This window comes from Musca domestica, unplaced genomic scaffold, assembly GCF_030504385.1.
Source record: "Musca domestica strain aabys unplaced genomic scaffold, Musca_domestica.polishedcontigs.V.1.1 2, whole genome shotgun sequence".
NCBI classification, from domain to species: Eukaryota; Metazoa; Arthropoda; class Insecta; order Diptera; family Muscidae; genus Musca; species Musca domestica.
Genome location: NW_026712249.1, coordinates 26689786 through 26708514, shown reverse-complemented (window position 1 = coordinate 26708514; position 18729 = coordinate 26689786). Strand labels below are relative to the sequence as shown.

The 18729-nt window shown below is 35.4% G+C and overlaps 1 protein-coding gene across 1 annotated transcript; it reads right to left on the bottom strand.

The window, feature by feature from the left end:
- Window positions 1-652: 652 nt before the first annotated feature.
- Window positions 653-9730, bottom strand: LOC101887204 (innexin inx7). The gene is made up of 4 exons (XM_005176290.4): window positions 9215-9730; window positions 8970-9150; window positions 1178-1709; window positions 653-1114 (listed from the first exon to the last, which is right to left on the bottom strand). Exons 1-4 carry the CDS (start codon window positions 9446-9448, stop codon window positions 814-816), a joined length of 1248 nt encoding a protein of 415 aa, XP_005176347.1. The 5' UTR covers window positions 9449-9730; the 3' UTR covers window positions 653-813.
- Window positions 9731-18729: the final 8999 nt, after the last annotated feature.

Here is an 18729-nt window from a genome sequence, read left to right as displayed (position 1 = left end):
AGTTTCATATTTTGGATTTGAAGTTCGTAATAGACAAAAAATGGTCTGTGCAGGTTCACGTCTTCGTATAGCCCCCATATAACGGTACCTCCCGATATCCGGTATTTTAATGATTTAATCGAATTTATTCAGCGGAATTGTTTCAAATTTGGTATTTAAAGTTCGTAATGGATACTACAGCCTAAGACAGAAAATTGTCTGTGCAGTTCCACCTCTTCGTAAAGCCCCCATATAACGGTACCTCCTGATATTCGGTATTTTGATTTTATCGACATTATAACCGCTTTTTTAAGTTTCGCATTTGAATATTGTAATGGTTTATGACAAATGTTACCTACGCAGGTCCATGTCGTCGTATAGACCCTAATATAACAGCTACATTCGGCATTTTTAAGATTTTAACAGAAGTTTTAACGGATTTTATTGTTTTTGAGATAAAATATATAAAATAATTTCCAAAAAATATTAATAACATTTTCCTATATAATGGCCATAAAGTATATTTCACTTGAACCATAATATGGCCTCAATTAACTTGGTCATAATTGTAATGACATTTTGATCACTCAAAAATGTTTCTTTAAATAATTTCCATGACCTTAAATTTGCAAAATCCCACTTTAAAAACAAAGACAATTGAAAAAAAAACAAAAACATTTTTAATTATGTATATTTTTCTTTGGCAAGACTATAAAAAACCGACAATTAATAATAATAATAATAAAACTTAACTACATAATATTCGTACTTAAAATATGTTTTAAAAAACAATTTGCATTTTCCAAGAAAAAAATGAAAAAAAAATCAATTGTCTTAATCTATTTTACTTCCACTTGGCTTGACAATCAACGGTCTGTCAACCTCATCGATGCGCATTGTTTGTGTGTGGCTTGGATCGATGGCGGCATTGAAGTTATTTTCCTGCTGTTCGTCAGGAAATTCGCTGGCCAAATGTGTTATAACCTTGTTGAAGAGGAATTCCGAGAGGTTTTTACGCAAAAAGAACAAAAACATCCAATTGGAGAAGTTACATTTGCGCACAACCAGTGAGATTTCCTTGTCATCGAGGCGACCCGGTTTGGCCCAGTAGAGGCAGTAACGGGTGAATCTGGTGCTGGAATTAAAATCCAAAATTGAAATAATCAAATATGTCTTTAAAAAATCAAATCTTCCTTACCTCTTGTAAAAGAACAATGTAAAAACTCGCCAAATCAGCCCCAAAACGGTGGCGGCAAAAACGAAAGCATACCAAAACCACAAAATCGTATAAATCTTCTCGTTGATAATATTCAGGGCCATCACACACAGCGTATCGTGCATTTGCAGCGAACCACTGGGACCATATTTATGGAAATGACATTTGGTCACTTTGGGAAATACCACATCCAAGGCATCCATTTGATTGTTCCAACGTTCGTTCCACACTTTGGGTCCCAGCGACAGGAAAGCACCACCCAAAAATAAATTCGTCCAATAGATTTGTAAAATCAAATTCAAGAGGTTGAGAATTTCCGTGAACACCAAATGTGCACCCCACGATTGATTCAGTCGCATGCGATCGATCATTGTGCGGCGTATATCTTTGACACGCATTTCCGTCTCCTCTTCCGATGGAATATTCAATTTGCCAATTTGCATGCTTTTGTTCTTCAAATATTTCGAAAGACCAACCATGCGCAAACCGAAGACGAGAGCCTTGATGCGACCACCTGGAAGAAATTGAAAAAAATGGGTAAAATAAGTTTTAGGCCGTAGATCGGATCCGGTGGTATTCTAGTCTTCACAAAAGGAGAGTAATGTGGAAAGTAAGAATTCAATACAATACAAAACGGCAACATACTTCGGCTTTCACGAATCCGAACCGTAACAGATCTATCTATTACCGATTCCGATCTATCTATTACCGATTGACTGATTGGCTGACTGATTTAACGATTAATCAACGCCCGGATGAAATGACTGAGGCAAGAAACTTGAAATTTTGGGTGAGGGTCACTCTTGGTCCGGAGTGGTCAGATAAGACTGGGTTTTTGAAAATTCGTACTAGAATGGTACGAAAAGTGTTAAAAGGTACTAAATATGGTTCCCTTTGTATTTGAGGGACCAGTTGAGCTAGAACCCTTTTTGTTCTAGAATGAGGGTCACTAATGGAGTATATGGTATATAGATGTACCAAAGGCTTTTTGAAAATTCGCAATATAAGTGTACGAAAAGTACCAAATGTACCACATTAGGTAACATTTCGTATCATGTAAACGGTTAGAGCTAAAAACTTGAAATTTGGAATGGGAATCAAGGTTGAGGAATAGAGTCGATGAATTTGACGGAACGGATGGAGCAGGAGTCCTGAAATTTGAAATTAACATTACTGGTGGAGTGTAGAATTGGGATACGCAGGTAGTTTTCGAATTGTGTACCTATGTACACGAAAACTACAAAATGGTACTAAATTTGGGACAATTTGGATTTGGATAAACTGATAGAATTGGAATGCTGAAAGGACTGACAAATAAAGGAAATTCGTACTTATGTGTACTAAATGGCACAATTTAAATTTTGGGTAAACCATTGGAAGTGGGATCCTGATATTTAACTAGTAAAAAAGCAGTAAGTTCGGCCGGGCCGAACTTTAAATACCCTCCACCATTTGGTACAAATTTGACAATTTCCAAAAAATAAAATCCGTTAAAAATTCTGTTAAAATCTTAAAAATACCAAATGCTTATACAACGACGTGGACCTGCACAGGCAACAACATTACAACATTAAAATGCGAAACTTGAAGAAAAATCTGTTTATAATGTACCTAAAATCATCAAAATACCGAATATGGGGGGTACCGTTATATGGGGGCTATACGAAGACGTGGACTTGCACAGACAATTTTCTGGCATGGGCTGAAGTATCCATTACGAACTTCACATGCGAAATTTGAAACAATCCCGGTAAATAATGTCGCTAAAATCATCAAAATACCGAATATCGGGGGGTACCGTTATATGGGGGCTATATGAAGACGTGGGCCTACATGGCCCATTTTCTGTTTTATGCTACAGTATCTATTACGAACTCCAAATACCAAATTTGGAACGATTCCGTTAAATAATGTCGCTAAACTCATCAAAATACCGAATATCGGGGGGTACCTTTATATGGGGACTACACGAAGACGTGGACATACATGGCTCATTTTTTGACTTTTCCATTACGAACTTCAAATACCAAATTTGGAACGATTCCGTTAAATAATGTCGCTAAAATCATCAAAATACCGAATATCGGGGGGTACCGTTATATGGGGGCTATATGAAGACGTGGATCTACATGGCTTATTTTTTGACTTAGGATGTAGTATCCATTACGAACTTCAAATACCAAATTTGAAACGATTCCGGTAAACAATGTCGCTAAAATCATCAAAATACCGAATATCGGGGGGTACTGTTATATGGGGGCTACACGAAGACGTGGACCTGCACAGATAATTTTCTGTCTTAGGCTGTAGTATCCATTGCGAACTTCAAATGCCAAATTTGAAACAATTCCGGTGAATAATGTCGCTAAAATCATCAAAATACCGAATATCGGGAGGTACCGTTATATGGGGGCTATATGATAATTTGGACCTACATGGCCCATTTACGAACTTAACCTGCCTACTGGCAAAATATATATGTGTACAAAATTTTAGCCTTCTATCTCAATTTGTTCGGAAGATAGCGTGATTACGACAGACAGACGGAGGGTATAAAAATAAGATTTCTATGTGTGCATGATGTAGGTAGTTATGTAGGTAGTTTGTACTCAAGTGTACTAAATGGTACTAATTTTGATACAATTAGGATTTGGGTAAACCAATAGCGCTTGTATCCTGAAAATTGCAAATAACATTACTGTCGGGGTGTAGGATTGGGATATGCAGGTGGTCTTGGAAATTCATAATTATATGCACTATAATGTACAAAATAAAGTACAATTTGTATTTTGGCGAACTAACAGGGGTGGAATCCTAAAATTTGGAATTGGGATAAATGTGGGAATATAGGATTGGGGTATGTAGAAAGCTTTGAAAATTCGTTCTTATGTGTACTAAATGGTACTAAATTGTGATGAACCGATGGAGCTGGAATTCGAAAATTTGAAATGCGAGTCACTGATGGAGTGCAGGATAGATGCACCCACCATAGGGTTATTGGATATTCGGACTTTGAAAAATTTGAAATGCGAGTCACTGATGGAGTGCAGGATAGATGCACCATAGGGTTATTGGAATAGGGCTATTGGAAATTTTGAAGCTGAAATGTTGAAATTTTGTATTGGGGCATCTCTTGGTAGTAGGTTCGTAACAAAGAGGAAATATGTACTACAAGTGCACGAAATGTACTAAATAGTACTATATTTGGTACAATTTGCCTTTGGGTGAACAGATAATGCTTTAATCTGTACTATAATTGCAGGAATGAAAGTATTGAATGGTGCTATATTTGGTATTCAGTGAATCAATAGAGCTGGTATCCCGAAATTTTATATTGAGGTACAGTGGTGGCCATATCATATGCAACTGAAATCTAACCTTTACCAAAAACCGTGAAAAATTTTTCTGAAAACAAAATTATGCAATTATTTTTTTAAATATTATTTTTTATTGCTTGTAGTTTAAGAAAAAAACATATACTCCATAGATATTCAATTCATTTATAAAAAAAATTAGAAAAAGATATTCAGTCTTATTATGAAGTGGCCAAAACATATGCAACTAATTAAATCGAGCTCAGTAAAGTGCAAATAAAGTTAATATTTTGTTGCAAATCCGTTGTTGTCGATTACAGCCTGACATCTTCGAGGCATTGACGCTATAAGATTGTCAATGACGCTTTTTGGGATTGATTTCCAGGCATCTTCCAGCCGGCAAAATAAAACATCTAAACTTGTACAATTTTCTCGATCAATTTTTTTGTTTACGATTTCCCACAGGTTCTCTATTGGGTTTAAATCTGGGGATTGGGGTGGCCATTCCATTACCGTAACTCTATTATCGGCAAACCACGATTTGACCACCTTCGAAGCGTGTTTGGGGTCGTTGTCCTGTTGAAAGACCCACCGCAATGGCATATTATATTCTGCGAATGGGAGCATTACCCTTTGCAATATGTCTTTATACATAAATCTATCCATAATACCAACAATTCTATGTAGGGGGCCAACTCCAGCACCAGAAAAACAACCCCACACCATTATATTGCCCCCTCCATGCTTGACCGTTTTTTTACAGTAACGTGCTTCGAGTCGTTTTCCTTCTGGTCGCCTTACATAGCACATGCCATCGCTACCAATGATGTTAAATTTGGACTCATCACTAAATAATATAGTTCTCCATTTACTCTCTGTCCAATTTATATGAGCTTTAGCAAATTCCAAACGCTTTTTCTGGTTTCGCTTCGATATCAGTGGTTTTTTTGCAGGACGTCTTGCGCACAGGGAGGCTTGTAAAAGTCTTCTACGGATGGTGCGAGCAGAAACTGGCAACTGAAATCTTTCCACTATCTTAGAGGAAGATATAAATGGGTCTTTTTTCACGTGTCTGATTATTAATTTGTCCGTCCGATCGCTTGTTTTTCGACTTCGACCACCACGGTGTACAACAGAGACTTGTGAATTTTTTTTGTAATTATTAATGATGCGCGATATGGAGCTTTTATGAACGGTATATTTCTCGGCAATACATTTCTGTGATAATCCAGAAGAATACGCAGTCACAATTCGTTGTCTGAGCTCAAATCCAAATTTATCGCGTGCCATTTTTGACCAAACTCTATTGTAGCTTTGTGAAAAAACAACGCAATAAAAATGTGAAGGTAGCTTTAAATCTCTTTACGCAGTGTCTCTAGCTAATAATAAGAAGAACAATAGAACAAAGGAAATTGTAAAAATGCCGTTATTTAAACCAAATATATAAAGTTGCATATGTTTTGACCACACCAAATTTCATATTTGTCAACAAAACACCTGTGAACATAGAGATATAAACAAAAGCTGCACATTTTGATAATAATTTGAAATCGTAAGAACGTATTGACTATAATTAACCCATCTTTATATACTTCGTTGTGAAATTTACAAATTTATATAGCCTTTTAACGTAGATGAATCTTAGTTGCATATGATATGGCCACCACTGTATGTCTCTTGGTATCTGGTCTTGTAGTTTTGGAAATATGTACTATGGTTGTACTAAATGTTGTTAAATTTAGCAATGGGGGAAATTACAGAGCTGGAATACTGAAATTTGATATTAAGGTCACTGTTGGTATCTGAGATTGAGATGTAGAGACTATTTTGAAAATGCGTGCTATAATTTTACGAAAAGTACTAAATTTGGTGATGGGTGGTTGGTGGAATAGACATGGAATACCGGAATTTCACATTGAGGTTTCTGCATTATTTGAGATTAAGATATGGAGATGTGGGTTGTGGAAATATAGAATGTGACAGAAAATTGTCTAAACAGCTCCGGGTCCCCTACTTTAACGGGTACATATCTATAGTCAGTATTTTGATGATTTTAGCAAAAAATTTTCAATGGAATTATCTGAAATCCACACATGAAGTTCTTTCTAAGCACTTTACCCCCTGGAAGAAAATTGTTTATATAGGTCCACCATATCGTATAGCCCCCATAAAACGGTACTCCCCGATATTCGGCATTTTCTGTTTTTTTGGGACATTATTCATCGGAGTTGTTTCAAATTTCCTATTTAGAGTTAGGTACTACAGCCCATGACAAAAAATCAAAATGTAGGCCCACGTCTTCCAATATTCCATTATTAGATGATTTTAGCGACATTATCCTCCAGAATTGTGCTCAAATTTCGTATAAATTAAATTTCGTTCATGGTTCTCTTTTTAAAATATTTGCACGTAAGAGAGAAAATTCTCTCGGAAGAAATTTTCGAATAATTTTTGGTGGAAAAGTTATTATAAACAATTTGTAACTCTTTTCTGACTATGTCTCTCTTAATGTCGCTCATTTACTCAAAGAGACTTTCATTTTTTGAGTTTTTGATATCTGTAAATCTCAAAGAGTTACAGCTTTGGATATAGCTCCCATATATGCATCCATCCGATTTCAGATTTATTGTGCACAAAATGGTTAATGGCGTTTTAGATATAGTTGGAACTCGCATATATATGCTTCACCCGATTTGATGTTTAAATCCTCACTTTCGTAATATGCACTTTACAACAATGGTATTCGGTACCATATATCTAGTAGAGCTCAGAAATACCTTTGCCAAATTATGTCGAGATCGGTTCAGATTTGGACATAAATATCTTCGGCCAATTTCAGGTTTATTGTGCACCAGATTGGGTAAAATTTGGCACTTCCGACCGAATTCAGTTTTTGGTACCAAAAATATATATGGTGGTCAGAAATACCTCTGCCAAATTTTATCGAGATAGGTTCAGATATGGATATAGTCCATTTGTGCTGAAACCCTGAAATCGGATAAGGATATAAATGGAAGAAATCTTAATCCGATTTCAGGTTTTTTTGCGCACCAAATGGCTAATATCAGCACAAATGGACTGAATTTGGGCACTACTGACGAAATTCAGCCTAAAAGCATCAATGTTCTTTGGTCCATATTAGGAATGATCTACTTCACATAAATTTCCAATATAAACTTTTTTTTGTGGACGGTTTCACATAATTAGCTCTGCCCGACTTGGTGTTTTTGACCTTTCTTTGGTGTTTTTTATACCCTCCACCATACTATGAAGGGTATATTAATTTTGTCATTCCGTTTGTAACTCCTCGAAATACTCATGTAAGACCCAACAAAGTATATATATTCTTGATCAGCGTAAAATTCTAAGACGATTTAGCCATGTCCGTCTGTATGTCTGTCTGTCCGTCTGTCTGTTGTAATCACTCTATCTTTCGAACAAATTGAGATAGAAGGTTAAATTTTTGCACACATGTATATTTTGCAAGTAGGGAGGTTAAATTCTTAAATGGGCCATGTAGGTCCAAATTATCATATAGCCCCCATATAACGGTACCTCCCGATATTCGGTATTTTGATGATTTTAGCGACATTATTCGCCGGAATTGTTTCAAATTTGGCATTTGAAGTTCGTAATGGATACTACAGCCTAAGACAGAAAATTATCTGTGGAGGTCCACGTCTTCGTGTAGCCCCCATATAACGGTACCCCCCGATATTCGGTATTTTGATGATTTTAGCGACATTATTTAGCGGAATCGTTCCAAATTTGGTATTTGAAGTTCGTAATAGATACTGCAGCATAAAACAGAAAATGGGTCATATAGGTCCACATATTCATATAGCCCCCATATACCGTACCCCCCGATATTCGGTATTTTGATGATTTTAGCGACATTATTTACCGGAATTGTTTCAAATTTCGCATGTGAAGGTCGTAATGGATACTTCAGTCCATGCCAGAAAATTGTCTGTGCTGGTCCACGTCTTCGTGTAGCCCCCATATAACGGTACCCCCCATATTCGGTATTTTGATCATTTTAGCTACATTATAAATAGATTTTTCTTCAAGTTTCGCATTTAAATATTGTAATAACTTATGACAAAAGTTGCTTATGTAGGTCCAAGTCGTCGTATAAGCATTCGGTATTTTTAAGATTTTAACAGAATTTTTAACGAATTTTATTTTTTGGAGATTGCCAAATTTGTACCAAGTGGTGGAGGGTATTAAAAGTTAGGCCCGGCCGAACTTACAGCTTTTTTACTTGTTTTTTTTTTTTTTTTTGTAATACTCTATTTGATTCGGGAAGTCAAATTTTAATCAATAACTTTAAAATATTTATTTCGAAGCCGATTTCTTTGCCATTTGACACACTTTGAGTAAATGAGCGATATTTACTCTTATTGAGAGCGACATTTCAAAATAATTCTAAAAGAGATTCTACGGCTAACATCTCTTACCTTCCCATGACTTCCATAGGGCATGTGGGATATAGAAGAACAATGCCTGGCCAAATAACACAAAAGGTACCCATTGATAGTAGGCATGGCGTTTTATGGGTTCCTCTTGTGTCTCATAGGGTCCAATGCCGGGCTGGAAGATGGCTCCCGCTGCCAAGGCGCTATTATTTAAATGTCGTACCTGGAAATTAAAAATATCACAATGTTTTCCAATCCAAATCATGTATTGAAATATTATAACTTACCAAAGTAAATGTTGGTGTAAAAAAGCAATAGGTGTTGACCACATGGGAGGGTATGGTATCCGATATACACTTGATGTGCTCACCAATGTACTGGCGAGAGCATACCAATATTGTGGCAACTATTAATATAATAAATGTCCAACGGTAATGTAATTTGAAAACAAAATTATCGATTGTCACCCGTTTGGGGTTGAATTTCAAAAACGGTGTCACTGAACTGAAGGTACTCAGCATTTTCACTTAATTTTTTGATCAATCACTTGCAAAAAAAATAATTATTTCTTCGATTTCACACACTCATCAATGGGAAGGGAATATTACTTTCTACACTTTCGGAGTTTTTTTTCTGTCACTATAAAATTTCGGATTTTTTTTATTCGATTTCAAATGGAATTTATAGCCCTTGCAGTTATTTTAGCGCGCATTAAATTACTCCGCCGTCCTCATAACGTTCGTAATACATTTCGTCAACTGAACTCATGCTCGATATAGTCCATATCAGTACGCCGTTGTCCCTCAAAAGTTAGAGCGGCAAATTGTAGCTGTTTCTTCACTCGGTTTTTCATTTCAGCACCACTTCGTCAGTAATATTTCTCTGATAAAGAAACAAAAAATCGAAATATACACGGACATGCCTACACAGCACTTGTTGATTCGTATTTCTTCACATAGTTTTGAGTTAAAATTGTTTCTAAACAATATTTGGAACTCTTTTTCTTTCAACTGTTTTGATAAGATAAAGTTTCTTCCAAAGTGAAATTTGAGTAGAACATTGTGATGTGAGGTTCTCAGCGCAAAGACGCAAGTCAAAAACCCGGAGGACTTGACACTTTTCGAGCACGCTTCATTATTTCTAGATGGGGTTTTAATATTTTTATTTTAGTTTGATTTATTTCAACATCTGGGACTGCAAGTGTAAGCAGTTTTTTTTTTTTTTCACAAAATGACAAAACCAAAATTTGTTGCAAAACGTATGTCAAACTGTTTGAGTGATGTAAATATATTTTGGTTATTCGATCCAATAACAATTAGTTCGAAAATCTTTAAATTTATATGGCAGTTGTACTATTTTTGGCAACAACAAAATTTAACTGGATTCGATTTGTTAAAATGTATTGCAACTTCATTACGAAATTATTCTAATTTTAAAATTTAAGATAAATTTTTTCAAGGACTTTCAGAATTTGAATTGAATGAATTTTTAAGATAAACAATTTTCCAGACAAAATCATGGATATTATACCCTACACCACATAGTGAAAGGGTAGTATGCCTTTGTCCATTTGCTTGTAACATTTAAAAAAGAAAGCTATATAGACCCATAGTTTCTTTTGAGGATCTCCATAGAATCACTTTCTAGAAATGAAGCGAGGAAGCTCATTTCTAGAAAGTGATACCATTCCTGGGTGGCCCCTGTTGCGTGTGATTGTGCTGAGTCCTGTTGGAATGTCCAAGGTCTGCGGTCAAAATGTTTGCGAGCCCAAGTTTTTAATACACCCTCTAGAATATTTTTGCGATAACATTCGGCATTCGTTCTATTGCCACACCAGACCATGGTCGGCGCTTGAGTTCTGGTGGTCAACTTTTACTTTTCGAACCGTTTCTGCTGATGTTGCTGTTTTCTTCCGTCCACTTCTTTGACGTCAGGCTACCAGTATCACGGTAACAAGCGATGATACGAGACACAAAAGATTTATTCACATTGAAATGCTGGAGTGCTCTAATGATAGCCACTAGTGGTTTTCCAGCCAGATATAAATAATTCACACTATCATGCTTGAATCCCACCACGAATAACTTTTTTCCGGGAAAATTCTCACCAAAATGCTTTTGTACGCTTGTAAACAATATAATAAGCTGTCAGTGGAATAGTTTTAACAGCTGTCGGACGAGTGACTTAGAAATGACAGCAGTTTGAAATTCGTTGCAATTTTGTTTCAAGTATTATTAGACTCAAATTTGGAGATTTTCACATAATATTTTTCTAAGGATTATTAGAGCCATAAGACTCTTCAATGACAACATTTGAGAACCTTTTTCCAGGATTATCACAACTAGAATTATGAATTTTTAAGAAATATTTTTTGAAGAATAATTTCCCTAGAACTAAATTTTGTATTTTTGGGGATTTTTGAAACATTATTTTTGCAGGAACTATCAGAGCTATAATTCGTAGTATTTATTTCCAGGACTATTAAAGTCATATGCTTTTGTACGCCAAAATGCTTTTGTACGCTTGTAAACAATATAATAAGCTGTCAGTGGAATAGTTTTAACAGCTGTCGGACGAGTGACTTAGAAATGACAGCAGTTTGAAATTCGTTGCAATTTTGTTTCAAGTATTATTAGACTCAAATTTGGAGATTTTCACATAATATTTTTCTAAGGATTATTAGAGCCATAAGACTCTTCAATGACAACATTTGAGAACCTTTTTCCAGGATTATCACAACTAGAATTATGAATTTTTAAGAAATATTTTTTGAAGAATAATTTCCCTAGAACTAAATTTTGTATTTTTGGGGATTTTTGAAACATTATTTTTGCAGGAACTATCAGAGCTATAATTCGGAGTATTTATTTCCAGGACTATTAAAGTCATAATTTTGGATTTTCACATAATATTTTTCACAGAATTATCAGGGCTAAAAGCGGGCCATATCAGTACCTTAATCCTGGATTTTAAAGACTATTTTTAATAGATTGTCAAAACAATAATTAAGGATTTTTAAGGAACATTTTCGGGGAACATCAAAGCTATATTTAAGAATTTTTAAGAAATATTTTTCAAGGACTATCGAAGCCACAATCTTGAATTTTTAAGGAATATTTTCAGGGAATATCGAAACCATATTTGAGAATTTTTAAATAATATTTTTCGAAGGAATATTAGGGCTATAAACATGGATTTTTCAGAAATAATTTTCCAAAGATTTTCAGAGTCCTAGGTTTTTTTTAAAACCCTCCACTGTTAAGAGTATATTAAATTTGTCATACCGTTTGTAACATATCGACATACACATGTTAGCCCGAACATAGAGTAAATTATGATTTTTCAAAATGTTGACACTTTACGGAGGGGGTATCGAAGGACCAATAGTGGATAGTATTGGTCCTTCGATACCCCCTCCGTCTAAAGTAACACTGAAAATGTGCATCTTCGGTTGGCCACCAGAACTCAAGCGCAGGCCATGGTGATGGTGTGGGCCGCCATAACAGCCGATGGACGCTCTCAGCTCCTATTAATCGACCGTGGCATCAGAATAAATTCGGAATATTATCGCGAAAATATTCTGGAGGGTGTATTAAAGCCTTGTGCACGCAAACATTTTGGCCGCAGACCTTGGACATTCCAACAGGACTCAGCACCATCGCACTGAGCACGCGCCACCTAAGAATGATTAGAAAATGAGGTTCCTCGCTTCATTTCCAGCGCACAAAGGCCAGCAAAATCTCCGGATACCAATCGGTTGGACTATTGTGTCTGGAGTATTTTGGAAGGTAACGTTGGCACTAAAAAATACCAAAATGTCGATCACCTCAAGCATGCGCTTTACCGGAAATGGGACAAAATTCCACAGAGCAACATTCGGGCAGCGTGTGTCTGTTTCATTGGCCGTTTGAAGGCCATAATTCGTGCCAAAGGTGACCAATTCGAACAAATCTAAACTTATCCTAAGATTTCATGCTATTTCCGACATTTTTTGCTTCATTCAATAAAATTTAAAAAAAATATGGCGTTTTACTTTGTTTCAGTTTTTTTTTTATCTCACCCTGCATATCTTTAACCAATATCAATTCAAATGATCTGAATTTTGGCACATCCTACCAAATTCAATGTAGAAGCAGTTATACCAAATTATATATATATTTTCATCCAATTTGGTGTTTAAATCCCTTACCTTCGTAATATGCAATCTTTAACAAAGAAAATTTGTACCAGATATTTAATAGAGCTCAGAAATGCCCCTGCCAAATTTTATCAAGATCGGTTCTGATTAGGATATAGCTCCCATATATATCTTTATCCGATTTCAGGTTTATTGTGCACCAAATGCCTAATATCAGCCCAAATGGAATGATTTGTTGAACTTCCTATCGAATTCAGCCTAGAAGCAAGTACATCAAATTTGGTGAAAATCGCTTCTAAAATAGCTATAGCTCCCATTTATATGTTTCATCTGATTTGAGGTTTTAAATCCCTCACTTTCGTAATATGCACTCCAAAGGCATGATATTTGGTACAAGATAACCTCTGGAGCTCAAAAATACCTCTGTCACATTTTATCTAGATCGGATCAGATTAGAATATAGCTGTCAAATATACGATTTCAGGTTAATTGTGCACCAAATGGCTAATATCAGCCCAAATAAAGTGAATTGTGGCCGAATTCAACCCAAAAGCAAGTATTTCAAATTTGGCTAAAATCGGTTCAGATATAGCTACAGCTTCCATATATAAGTTTTATTCCATTTCATTTTTAAATCCCTCAGTTTCGTAATATACACTTTATAACAATGGTTTTCGGTACCACATATCTTATAGGGTACAGAAATACCTTTGCCAAATTTTATCGAAATAGGTTCATATCTGAATATAGCTTCATCCCACTTCACGACATGTATCCATGCGATCTTTAAATTCAACTTGTACTATAGAATTTTTATAATTGTAAATATCGGGAGCTACAGTTACATGTAGGCTCTATTCGAAATAATAACCATTTTCTTTCAGAATCTAATGTGCCGAATTCAAACTTCAAAGTGTGAGCCATTGCAAGAAAAATTTTCAGAATCTATCTAACAATTCACCTCTTCAGATGAGTCCCGGAACGCCTCTCCTTACATGAACGACACCCTCATACAATTGCTAGGGGTTTCAAAAAAAATAGTTAATAACTAAACTAAAACATTAATATTGTCGCCATAACAGTCATAAATATACGTGAACTGGAAGCAGTCTACCACGAATGACACAGACCCTGATCCTATGTGATTGAGAACTAAATCCTAATTAATCACAATGGATTTATTACAAAAAATAAATATTTTTCTTGGCTGCAAAACAAAAAAATGTCGCAATAAAACATTTTAAAATCTCTTCGTTTATTTTTTTTCTTTTGTTTCTGCTGATACTGAAAATGGAGCTGCTTTTTTTTTTGAAAATAAAATATTTTAATTCAACGAAAAGTCAATGACTCAGATTTGTTTACAGCCATATTATCATTTAGCACATATTTGTTGGTATGCAAATATTTTTGTCACTGCTATTGTTTTTTTTTATACCCTACAACACTTTGTGTTGGAGGTATTATAAGTTTGATTGGGCCAAAAATTATGTAACGCCACGAAATATTGATTTCCCATATAGGAAAGTATATATGGATTTTCCTATCTCGCCGAGCTGAGTCGATCTAGCTATGTATGTCCGTCCGTCCGTCTGTCCGTCTGTCCATGTTAATTTATAATCACTCTACAGGTCGCAATTATGGCCCGATCTTCACGAAATTTAAAATGTAGGTGGGGTTTAGGTCAGAATAGAACCCTATTTCTTCTGGAGATGATCGCATAATATTTAGGGGTTGAAATGGACCAAAAACAAAAACTTTCCTGATTTTGCAGTTGCTCTATAGGTCTCAATTATAGACCAATCGAAGCGAAAGTTAGCATGGGGCTAGAGCTTTGGGTTTGGCAGAAGCCTTCTAATTTTGATGGTCATCGGGTAATATTTAGTGGTTGAAATAGACCATAGCATTTGTGATAAATAAAAGTCAAATTTTCCATTAAACCGCGAATATTTTTAATGCCGGCGAACTCACAAATAGACGAACAGGTCAATTCTGACCGTAATGTAGATGCCGATAGTAAAAATATCGGATATATATATATATATAGCGAAATAGATACAATGTATATATACAAAGGAAGGGGATGTTAGCTAGAATGCTTATATCTCACGAATGGCTGGAGGGATTTTGACAAATTTTGTAAATTTGAAATGCCCTTTTGGCATAAAAGTATAAAATCTAAAAAAATCGCATAAAAAGATGCCAATAATGACGTTAATATAGATTTTGTAGTATTTTGTGACATTTTTTTTTCATATTTTTTATCGCATGCGATTTTTTCAATTTGACTTATAATATTGAAGTGTACATTTTGTAATATTTTTGCACTTTACAACACAGGTTGGGGTTATTTTTTATATACAGATTGCAATTATCGTCCGATCCTCACGAAAATGTTCAGAAGGGCAGGACTAGGCTCAGAAGGACTAGATCTATCGTTTTCAAAGATGTCCGCAATATATTTAGAGGTTGAAATGGACCAACAACTAAAAATATTCCTGATTTTGCAGCCGTTATAAAGGTCACAAATAGAAACCAAAAGACACGAAATCTCGCATGAAGTTAGAGTTAGAACAGAGGATATAATGGACCACTACCTTTGTGTGAAAAAATACCAACATTACTTACAGGCGATATCCGAAATACACAAAAGGCGAACTTCCGGCTTTTTTATGCTGATTTCGTGGACGAATATAGCCAAATATCGTAAACGAGCAAATCATATATGATTCTAGATTTGGAGATACAGAGGGGCCTCTTGCTTTTGGATATGATCGCAAAAAAACAGAAAAATGTTCCTGATCACACAATTTTAGCACTTTAGATGACCATTGGATTATATTTAGCCGTAAAATGGACCACAAAAACTAACAGCATAATTTAAAAACGAAATCTTCCAAAATGGATTTGGACATAAGGGGGCTTCTGTCATATTGTGGTGTTGTAGGGTATCACATAGTCGGCCCCGCAAGACTATAGCCTTTGCTTACTTGTTTTTTTTTTTTGTTATTTTTTTTTTTTTTTTTTTTTTGAAAATATTTTAATACATCTACTTAAACTATGATAAATTATTAGATAGTATCGTGAATATTTAATTTTTCGCATTTCGTTTATGAAAGATAGTTAAAAATAAATAAGCGATTCATTTCAAAACAGGTTATCAGAGATTTAGTTAGAGCAAATTTCCAAGATATTGAATTGAAACGCAAAAAAAAAATCGGGCTGAATTCAGAAACGGTTATCAGGCTATTCCACATAGACATTAACCACTTTTTGACGTTTGTGTATGAAGTTTATATTCTACAAAACATTCGATTTGAGAATATTAACTTTTTCTTCATATCCAAAAAAATTAAAACACTTCCAATGTGATCGGTGATGTTTTGTACTGTCGCCACATTCATCATTGTAAATAGGCTCTTCAGGGTATCTGCTGCTGTTGCTGTTGCAATACCTGTTTGGAATTTGGGACAGATACACACACACACGATCACACCAGTCAGCAATCTAAACAAACATTCTCCACTATTTTTCAGTGATAAGATACAACCACTAAAAGCGTTACTCAGAACTTATCAATCATGTCCCTGAAGATGTTGACTGAATGGAATGAACAAACATTGCGTGAAACAAATTCTGTTGAGAAACAAGACAATGCAATCGTGTTTAATTAGCTGAAGAGCCTATAATATTTTTCACCGGGTATTAAACAATAAGATAGTAGATAGGGTAAGGGACCGTAAGCATAATAAGGAAACGATAATTTTTGGTATTTGACCTCGCAACGTAGGTTATAAAACTTAGGCCCGGGCAAAAAATTTGGTTGTCATTTTAAGAATTACTAGTAATAACAACTGCATACATATTGCCGTACCAGTAGGTCAACCATAATGACAACTACATAACTTTTGCATCACTTATGTGCAAATAATAAAATTTGGTTATGGAGCTGTAAACTTCAAATGTTGAATTGACAAATTTGGACAGCGTTTGAAATTTGTAGTTTGGCATTATTGTCTTTTGGATATGTGATTCGGAAGTGGTTTTGAAACTACGTACTAAACTAGTAAAGAAGGTCAATGTATTGGAATTTATTTGAAGTAGATCACACCAACTATGACTTCGATAAGGATTATGTTAAAAACTATTTATTAGAGCAATAGATATACCGGATCGAATTTTACCAAATTGAAAAACTCGGTCGAATATAAAAAAAATCTATCCAATTGGGGCTGATATAACAAGTATAATAAACAAAAACCGTAAAATCGGATGAAGATGTATAACGCACCAATATAAAAATCTGAATTGATCTCAGTAAAACTTGGCAGAGTTATTTTCGAGCTGTATCTGATGTCCGATATTAAATACCATTGTTGTGGAGTGCATAATATGCCTGTGAGGAACATATATTACATATTTGTCGCGTAATCAAAATTGAAATCGGACGAAGATATATATGGAAGCTATATCCAAATCTGATCGATAACATTTGATAGAGGTATTTTTGAGCTCCATAAGTTATCTGGTAACAAATACCATTGTTGTAGAGTGCAAGTTACGAAAGTGAGGGATTTAAACTTAAAATCGGATGAAATACATATATGTGAGGTACAGCTATATCCGAACCGATTTTCATCACATTTGATGTACATGCATCTAGGCTGAATTCGGTCGGAAGTTCCACAATTAGGCTCATTTGGGCTGTATTAGCCATTTGGAGCACAATAAGCCTCAAATCGGGCTAAGTTATATATACAGGGTGAGACAAAAAAAAACTGCAACAATGTCAAACGTCATAATTTTTACATTTTTTTACATTTTTTTGAATGATCGATTAATGCCATGGTCGATTAATACGAGCGGAGAGCGACCATCGGTTGTTATGGCGGCCCACACCATCACCATGGCCGGCGCTTGAGTTTTGGTGGCAAACCGAAGGTGCACATTTCCAGCTGACCTCTTTGGCAAGTAAACACGATAATTTTGTTTGTTTACAAACTGCTGGACAACGAATGTTTTCTCATCGGAGAAAACCAAATTCGGCAGTTCAAAACTTTCGGCAAAGCGAAGCAACTCTTTAGCTCTTTTGAGTCTATTTTTTTTCTGTTGCGGTGTAAGTTCTTGCACTTTTTTGAACTTCAATGGCTTTACCCCGAGCTCATTTTTCTATATTTGCCGAATGGAATATTGCTATATGTTCATCTCATGAGCCATTTTTCGGCCACTGCGACGCGGGTTTCGATCCAGTCGCATCTTTACTTTTCGAACCATTTCTGCTGATGTTGCTGTCTTCTTCCGTACACTTCCTTGACGTCGGGCTACGCTACCAGTATTACGGCAACGAGCGATGGTTCGAGACACAAAAAATTTATTCACATTTAAATGCCGGAGTGCTTTAACGATAGCCACTTGTGGTTTACCAGTCAAATATAAAGAAATCACACTATCACGCTTAAATTACATCACGAATAACTTTTTTTACTGGAAAAATATCGCCAAAACGCTTTTGTACGCTTGTAAACATTATAATGAGCTGTTACTGGAATAATTTTTACAGCTCGGACGAGTGCATTAAAATGACAGCGGTCTGAAGTTGGTTGCAGTTTTTTCATCTCACCCTGTACGTCTTCTGGATAGACCTTATATAGGTCTTCTATGGATAGA

What these genes read in the sequence shown, in the direction of transcription:
- LOC101887204 (XM_005176290.4), bottom strand. Translation starts at nt 9,448, where the DNA reads ATGCTGAGTACCTTCAGTTCAGTGACACCGTTTTTGAAATTCAACCCC. An exon ending in TTACACCAACATTTACTTTG is followed by an intron (nt 9,151 to 9,214) that starts GTAAGTTATAAT and finishes TTTAATTTCCAG; the next exon opens with GTACGACATTTAAATAATAG. An exon ending in ACATTGTTCTTTTACAAGAG is followed by an intron (nt 1,115 to 1,177) that starts GTAAGGAAGATT and finishes TTTTAATTCCAG; the next exon opens with CACCAGATTCACCCGTTACT.